The sequence below is a fragment of the Scomber scombrus genome, chromosome 19 (genome assembly GCF_963691925.1).
Source record: "Scomber scombrus chromosome 19, fScoSco1.1, whole genome shotgun sequence".
NCBI lineage: Eukaryota > Metazoa > Chordata > Actinopteri > Scombriformes > Scombridae > Scomber > Scomber scombrus.
The window spans coordinates 14,373,618-14,382,382 of NC_084988.1; the positions used below are offsets into that span (position 1 = coordinate 14,373,618).

The 8,765-nt window shown below is 38.9% G+C and overlaps 1 protein-coding gene across 1 annotated transcript; it reads left to right on the top strand.

Annotated features, from left to right (window-relative positions):
* The first annotated feature begins 333 nt into the window (after positions 1-333).
* ivd (isovaleryl-CoA dehydrogenase) lies at positions 334-8,420 on the top strand. Its single transcript, XM_062440159.1, has 12 exons — positions 334-903; positions 1,627-1,716; positions 1,861-1,912; positions 1,994-2,163; positions 2,262-2,355; positions 3,502-3,632; positions 3,780-3,876; positions 4,586-4,679; positions 5,261-5,342; positions 5,505-5,609; positions 5,921-5,993; positions 7,942-8,420. Exons 1-12 carry the CDS (start codon positions 772-774, stop codon positions 8,073-8,075), a joined length of 1,254 nt encoding a protein of 417 aa, XP_062296143.1. The 5' UTR covers positions 334-771; the 3' UTR covers positions 8,076-8,420.
* The last annotated feature ends 345 nt before the right edge of the window (positions 8,421-8,765 follow it).

Sequence of the window (8,765 nt, forward strand, 5' to 3'; positions counted from 1 at the left end):
TATCAATATTTGTAGCACTGTAAACCTTTTTATTTTGTTGGTAAGTTTCATATCCACAAAGCCAAAATATCAAAAACAACCCCATCATTTAAGTTATTTTTGATTGAAATAAAATATTATTTTGAGTCTCTACAATGTATAAAAAATATAAGAAAAGTTTGTTTATTATGGAAATCTATTCACAATGATTTAATTGAAGGGTCACTTATACCTTTACATTTTGAATGTATTTAGTTTTCTTTTTCTTCTTTCTTTCTATTGAAATGATTCTATATTATATATTATTTATACCTTTTTATTATTTTCTTTTACTTACGTACTGGAACGACTGGTTGTTTGTATATTATTAGTTTATTCCACTGTATGTTCTGTTCAACAAAGAATAAAGAATTTGTTAAAAGAGTGAGACCTCTTGCTTTGCTCTGCAGAGGGCAGCTTGCTCATGTCTGGAAAGTAACTCCAAACCCGCGAAAGATCTCGCGAGAGTGCTCACCTGCACACAACCCATGATCTTTCCCTATCCTTAATTAATTGATTTTGTGCCTTAACCTAAGCAGACCCTTATCAAAGCGCTGTTACATACAAAACACAATCATTTAGAAGAAGAAGAAAAAACAAGAAAAAACGAATACAAATCTCGCGACAGTTGCGTGCGTGACTTTAGGTTGAGTAACAATCTACATACGACCGGGGCAGCTTCCTCGGGGTCTCTGTTGCGTGACTTCAGGCACTGTATTCCTCCCTCCATCTCTCAGACCCACAAGCAGCATCATGTTTGCCGTCAGAAACGTTCTCCGCCTCAGCTCCAGACTATCCATCCCCGCCGTGGCACGAAGGGGATGCGCCGGGGCTACCATCCCGGTGGACGATGTAGTGAATGGACTCACCGAAGATCAGATACAGGTTAGCCTGACGAGGCTCGATAACACAGCAACTCAAAGTTCACCTTTTCTCTGCAGCGTAGCAGCTGATGGTGCAGACTGACTTAAAAAGAAAGCTAAATGACAGAATGGTGTTTGTTTTAGAAGAAGGTTGTTATCTAAGGACGCAGTGACATGACGTGATGACGTAACTAACTAAGCGTAGACCTTGATATTAGCAAACGTAGCTAACCTTAACCACACACTAAACACATTTTAGCACTCGACAGCTATTACAACGTTGATTAACAGTCAGTTTGTTTCCACTTAACTTACCTACTAAAAGCATGTGCACCATCAACGTACAGGGTTAGGGTTATAAGCAGCTATTAGCATTAGCCCTGTTAGCTAAAACAGCTGGCCAGTGTGTTTTGAAAAAGTAGTGAGGGTTTAAACGTTCACACAAAGCCACTTTTCATCAAAATTCATAACTTCATTGTCAGGTGACAAGAGGTCGGTGGTGTTTAATTGGCACCAAGTGGCAGACTGGACCCTGGCAGGGAGGAGAGCAGGGGGTGGGGTTGATATAAAGGATCTGATTGGGTGAAGGGGTCTGTCCTCCAATCCTGGCCATTTTCAAAGTTTAATATAATGTCAAATGACATTTCTGCATGATTGCCTTGTGTGTGGTTAAATGAGGAGGAAAAAAACAATGCCATGTGTAAATTAGTTGAATAACTATTTGTCCTTTGTGTCTTTTGCACAGCTTAGGCAGACGGTTCGTAAATTCTGTGCAGAAAAACTTGCACCTTATGCTGATGAGATCGACAAGAGCAATGAATTTCCAGGAATGCGGGTGAGTTGAACCTGTTGTTCACTGACTGCGTTGTTAATTCAAGAAAGTGTAACATTGATCCATTGCTCTCCACTGTTGTATCTCTTATGGGAGATCTGTATAGTCTGTTTACAATGAAACCTATTTCTCTATACTTTCGTTTAGGATTATTGGAAAGATATGGGAGAGATGGGACTCCTTGGGATCACTGCTCCAGGTAAGATAAGGAAATTTGCTGATCTTTCCCTTTTTTGTTGTTGGTGTTTCCAAGTGAATTTACACTGTGTGTTTCTTTCAGAGGAATATGGGGGCACAGGATTGGGCTACCTAGATCACGTCATTGTTATGGAGGAAATGTCACGAGTGTCAGCGGCCGTTGCTCTTAGTTACGGTGCCCATTCTAACCTCTGTGTCAATCAGATGGTGCGCCACGGAAATGAGAAACAGAAGGAGAAGTACATGCCAAAGGTCAGGAACAAAGCAGCTCGTACAGTTTGATAAATGCATGAAACAAAAGAAAAGTTGACATAATCCTTTGTTGTTATCTTGGTTTTTCTATTTGCCAGTTAATGACAGGGGAGCATGTAGGAGCCCTGGCCATGAGTGAGCCCAACGCTGGGTCGGATGTCGTGTCTATGAAACTGAAAGCCCAGAAGAAAGGTAAGACACCACATAGTGTGATTTCTCTGCATCAGTGCTACATGCTAAAATTATACAACAATGTCCTTACTTGTTCATCTATTTACTCTATATGAACTGATCTATATTAATGTATGTATATGGGCGCCATCCTTGCCATTTAAATAGTGCTGGGTTCAGTAGTTTTTCTTGTTCTGGCCTCTGATCAACATCATCAGTTTTTCATTTTACTGACTCAGGGTTTGGGGAAAAAAAAACATTGTTGGCAATTATTCCCTTTTACAATGAATATTACATTTGTCCAGTGACTCTGAAACAGCAGGGAGGAATGTTTGTGCTGTCAGTGTGAGCAGTGTTTAGAGACCTGTCTTGTAAGGCCACAGACTAGTCCCCTGATAGATGGTCTATTTTTCATTGTATGTTTTCAAGTTAATGCCATCTCATATCACATCAAGTCACTGACGAGCTGTGCACCCTGATAAGAGAACTATTTTGGCTGCTCATTGTGCAGACCAGAAGAGAGTTCAGGGACAGATATGAAGTGATGTTTTAATCTCTCTCACAGCATGCACATAGCTAAGTTTAAAATCTCCTGAGTTGTCTGTTCCCAACATTAACTCTAACTATTTCACAAACCTGCTTGTAGTTTATTCTTTTAATGATCTGCCATCAAAGAAAACCATCAAAAGGGGGAAAAAATTGCATAAAATGAAGATACACAAACATGAATTTCAGATGTCCAAAGCGACAGCAACTCTAGGATGTGATCCTTTGGTGACTTAGCTCACCTTACCTCATGTCTTGTAAATACTATTTAGAAGCTATTGATGGTTTGCGAGGTTAATGACAGAGTAGTGATTAGTGTTTTGATCTGTGTAGGTTTAACCAGAGAGACTGAAGTGTTGTCAGGATGAGAGGTGTTATTGTTGACAAGTCTGAAAATGTGATGGCCTAAATTATTTTTTTTTTTTTTTATGAGAAGGTGCTTAAATGCACTCATGCTTTCTATTCTTTAACCTGTGAGTAACATCTGTAAATATGTGCTCATTTAAGAGTATGGTGTAAAAGATTTTCCCATGGATCCAGACAGGTGTTTTCAAAACCTTAATTCTGCAGTGTAACTCTGTTTTAGTTCCACCAACCTTTATTTTAACTGTTTTTTCACAGGCGACTACTATGTTCTGAATGGAAACAAGTTCTGGATCACAAACGGGCCAGATGCCGACGTCCTTATTGTTTATGCCAAGACAAATCCTGAGGCCCATCAAAAAGGCATCACAGCTTTCATTGTTGAAAAGGTTAGTCCAGCCAAGTGCAGATGTATTCTATCCCCTTCTCAGGATTCACTCGTGGCCAAGGGGATGTGATGGTTTACATGTTTTCATGGTCTGTTTCCTTGTATGCGACTGCTTCGGCCACTGAATGCATGTGCGTCTATCCCTCAGGGAATGCCAGGATTCTCCACAGCACAGAAGCTCGACAAACTCGGCATGAGGGGATCCAACACGTGCGAGCTGATCTTTGAAGACTGCAAAGTCCCAGGTGTGTTAAAGAGCATGTTCTGCTATAATAGGCATGTGCGATATGATGATATATCATGTAACAATAGCAAAATGTAAATCATTTCATATTATGCTCTATTATTTATTTTGTTGTGTTGCGAATTACACTCTTTATGGCAATGTTTTTTTCATTTGGACAACACGTTGCGTTCTTCAGCACAACACGAATGTAAGCAGGAAATTTGTATGAAGGCAACACAAATAAACACAGAGGAGAGTGAATGTGAAATAGATAGGGGTAACTCCGACTAGCCAAGACAAGTCTAGGAGCTTGTCCCTAAAAGAGGGGCTTCTTCTGCTGCATGGATGTGGTTTGGGTATAAAAAAGACCTGTCGCCACAACAGACTCAAACACCAATAACCTGTTTTACCAAGAACACAAGAATCATGTCAAACACTATATATCTACTTACCTTTTTATAATTTATATTTTTTTACATGCTGAATTGAACATTTTCACAAAGGTTCTAAATAAAAAGCAGAAATATAATCAGACATGAAAAAATACCTTAATTTGTCGAATATATAATTCAAAATGTAATAAGAAACAAGCCTTTCTATGTGGTCATTTTTAGCCCAATGCCATAATGTGCCTGTGTTTTTTGGCTTAATGTATGTGTGTTTTGTTTGATCCCTTGTTTTTTTTATCAAGTAGATCTTAAAATCTATTTTGTTTTCATTTGTTTTAGAGAAGAATATCCTGGGTCCGTTGAACAAAGGTGTTTATGTGATGATGAGTGGCCTAGATCTGGAGAGGCTCGTCCTCTCATCAGGACCTATTGGGTAAATTTATACCAGAACTATACTTAAATTACAACAGGACCAGAAATATGAAAATGATACATAAAATGTCTGCTGTAAAATTGTGTGCCCTCAAGCATAGTTTTGCGTAGTGCTGTCCATTAGTTGCATGAATCCAGTCCCCATCCTCACTAAGTAACTGCTTATTAATCTGACCTTTTTAGTTTTGTATATTCCACCTGCCTCGGGTGGAAGTAATTTGAATGTAAACTCTGTCAGTTGGTCAGATTTGTATGGGTTTGACTGGAGCCAGAAACAGTAAGTATCACAGTTAGTTTGCATGTATGTGCAGTTTACATATGCCTGCTGAATGAATGAGGATATCAGTGTTTACATTTTATTGAACCCTGTTACTGTTTAAATGGTTGTAAAATGAGCGGTTGAACATTATAATTTTGTTCCACATGCTTATGAAGGCTAATAGAATGGGGAAAAATGAGCAATGAATCAAAGAGAACTCCATAACAGACATAAAAGTACTATATGTTATCACTTTTGTTGTTTTTGTTGGTGCCCCAGACTGAAATTGTTCTGCAACCTTTCACACTATGATTACTTTTCAGCATCATGCAGGCAGTTTTGGACTTTTCGGTTCCTTACCTACATGTCAGAGAAGCTTTCGGACAGAAGATTGGACACTTTCAGGTTTGACCTTCAGTCTTCACTTAATACAATAAAATAAAGTCAAAGAGAAATACGTTTTTAATACATTATACCTCAGGTGTGAAGCTGGTAGTTACATAATTTAAAACTTAAATTTGACTTGAGTGAAACTGACCCCATGTATAATGTTCATCTGTCCAACAGCTAATGCAAGGCAAGATGGCTGACATGTACACCAGGTTGAGCTCCTGTCGACAGTATGTGTACAACGTTGCCCGGGCTTGTGACAAGGGACACTTCAGTGCAATGGTGAAAGGATTTCTCACTCATCTCCATTTTTAAGCATTACATTATTGGTTTATAGAAAAAAAACAATATATTTTTTTAAATTAACTAAATTTAAAGTGTTGAAAAATGTTCAATACAGTTTAATTCAAGTATTGGATATTAAAAGGTATGTTACAGGCTTTGAAACGGTGTGTTTACTGGGTTCATGCTGAAACACGACCCATTTTGGGATGCTTTTTCCCAAGAAAAACAAGCTTTCAGAATCCCAATCTGTCACTATTCTTTCCCTCCACTGCACACAGTGACTGTGTTGTTTTGTGTTGCCATTGCAGGACTGTGCTGGAGTGATTCTGTATTGCGCTGAAAACGCCACTCAGGTTGCTTTGGATGGCATTCAGTGTTTGGGTAAGTGCCCAAAAAATGATCGCAACTGAACCTTAAACTGAAGGCAACTGTCATGTTTCTATCATAGTAGGAAATTGAAGTGGAACAGGTTGGATAACTGGAGGTGGTTAGATGAACCTTTTGTGACAGTTTCAGCAGACCCTTTCTAAAGCTGCTTCCTGTTTTGGTTTGGCTGTCTTTCACTTTCCGTTGGTGTGACATTTTGAATAAAAATGGACAGTTCGAGTAAAAGCTCAGACGGACAGGGGAAGCCGCCCATGAGTTCCTTCTTAAATGTCTCCAGCGATCTCTTCACCGGGGATAGGTCCCTCCCTCCTCAGACGTGCAGTCGGCTGTGCTGATGTCTTTTACGGACAGCATGTCAGGGTTGTCTTGCTGGTCTACTTATTAACTGTCAGAACAAGCTCAAAGGGAGAGAAGATGCACTTCATGGTGATGAGGCTGCTTCCTGTGATACAGGACAGGGTGTGAGAGAAGTGTAGCTACCAAGTTAAAGCAACATCTGGAGGTTTGGCTGACCAAAATGTAGTCCTGGTCACTAGGGTGGAAATGTACAGTGAAATGGAAAATGAGGAATCGGTAGTATCAGCAGTACCCTGTCAGAGAGGCTAGGCAGGAGCAAGGAGAACAATAATACAGTGGACTTTAGTGATGGAGATGAGCTGAAAGATGGCACTGAGGCAGCATTACAAGTGTCTGTGTTTAGAACAGACTGGAAAAGAAAACTCCAGACGCAGAGAGCACCACATTATTTCAGGTAATTTATTTCAGTCAGTGGAGTTCATGAACAGAAAGGTTTGCAGATCAAACATAGATTATATTCTGATGTAGACTCTGTCTGGGGTTTACAACCTGTGTCTTGAAGCTGGTGTAGAGAGTTGTGGTTTGATGTTGGGATGAGTGTCGGGAGATGGAAGCGGTGCTCTACAGGTGCAGCACATTTGGTTAATAAATAGCAGATTGACTAGTGAACAGCTGCAGTGTGGATAAGTGAGAGAAAGGTCTTAGATTTTAAACTTCTATGATAATAGAGACAATAAGAAATACACTATAGTTTGACAGCCAAGAGATGAGGCTTTGTAATTAAGTAATGAATGAGAGTGTAGAGAAGAAATAACAGTTTCACAGCAGACATTGACGGTGTGACAGTGAGCCAGCGTGCACAATACCAGGACGCTGAAACTGAAGCGGCTAAATGGAATTAATCTCATCCATTAATTTTATCACATGCAATTAATTTTTTACACCCAGTGTGTTAAAATGTCTTCTGTGGAGTGGTCTTCCTGATTACAATTTTTAATAGATGTCATTTAATGAGTGTTTGACAGACATGATTTACTTTCTTAAACCAGTGACACGCAAAGTTTTTAAAAAGACAAAGATACTTTATGTTCATGCACTGCCTGTAGTCATTTTTTAACCTCGTGCAGAGCAGTGATCAGTGCCTTCATTTTCTCTGTTATACAGAATTTAATAATTTATGCCAACAAATTTGAATGTCAACTTAATTAAGTATGGTTTTATTTAATATTTTTCCTTTTTAATTTAGACATTTTCAGCTAATTTTAAACAGATCCGTGGGCTGCAGTTGGCTGACTTGATTAATAATTGCATTAATGATTGTAAGGCTGCAACTAACAATTATTTTTAAGGATTAATCAGTGGATTATTTTCTCAATGAATTGATTAGTTGTTTGATGCCAGAAAATTGGGAAAAATGTCAATTGCTGTCTCCCCAAGCCCAAGCTGCAAACTCAGACAACATGTTTTGTCCTGACCGACAGTCCACAACACAAAGATAATTAGTTTAATCAACTCGATGGAACTTTGTATGTACTGTGCATAAAAATTCACACCAGTCTCATAACTTCTTAACTGCTCTAGAAACAAGTTTAGATCTATGTGTAACTGCAGCTGATTTTAATCACTCTTTCTACCTCATCAACAGGTGGTAATGGCTACATCAACGACTACCCCATGGGACGTTTTCTGCGCGATGCAAAGCTTTATGAAATCGGTGCAGGCACAAGTGAAGTACGTCGGCTCATCATTGGACGATCCTTCAACGCCATGTTCAAATAGGCCAAACTGAGAAAATCTCTAAAGACTGATTGAGCTGTTTGCCGTGAATGAACACACAGTTACTCACACACAGGGCCTTACATCGTATGAAATGTTGCTGCTTTTGGGATGTTGTCGGGTTTTCGTATGTTTCAGAATCTGTCACCTCGGATTTTAATTCATATATAATATACATGAAATCATTCTGTAGAGATAACAGTTACTGAAAGGTTAACAGTTACTGACAGGCAAAACAAGTGAAATGATGATTTAGTATGTTAAGTGGCCTAATGTCATTTTGTTTTTCATATCAGGCTGACTCAGTCACTTGATAACCACTGAAATGCCAATAAAGCAATAAAGCTATTATTGTCTAACTTATAAATAGGCAGAATCACACATGTAATATTTTACTGTCATGTGATGAAGTCAAATGAGCGTGTGGAAATTTTTAAGGTAGTTGTACACCAGTTAATACATTTTGTAATTTCAGCTGGATGAGATGAAAATGATTTCGGTGCTGTGTCGAACACTCCTGTTTGAGCTCCAAAACTGCTGCTGCCAAGCGTTTTGGCACCAGTATTTGGATGGAAATGTACTTTCTCCTTCAACCAATCAAGTTGGCATTTCAACTGTTGTAAGAACAAATGGTTTCTGATTACTGTTCCATTATCATAAATGTATAAAATCAGCAAATTGCTGATATTGAGG

Excerpts from the sequence above, each read along its gene's own strand:
- ivd (XM_062440159.1), top strand. The coding sequence starts at position 772 with ATGTTTGCCGTCAGAAACGTTCTCCGCCTCAGCTCCAGACTATCCATC. Across the intron at positions 2,164-2,261 it reads AGGAGAAGTACATGCCAAAG|TTAATGACAGGGGAGCATGT; the intron begins GTCAGGAACAAA and ends TCTATTTGCCAG. Across the intron at positions 5,610-5,920 it reads AGGGACACTTCAGTGCAATG|GACTGTGCTGGAGTGATTCT; the intron begins GTGAAAGGATTT and ends TTGCCATTGCAG.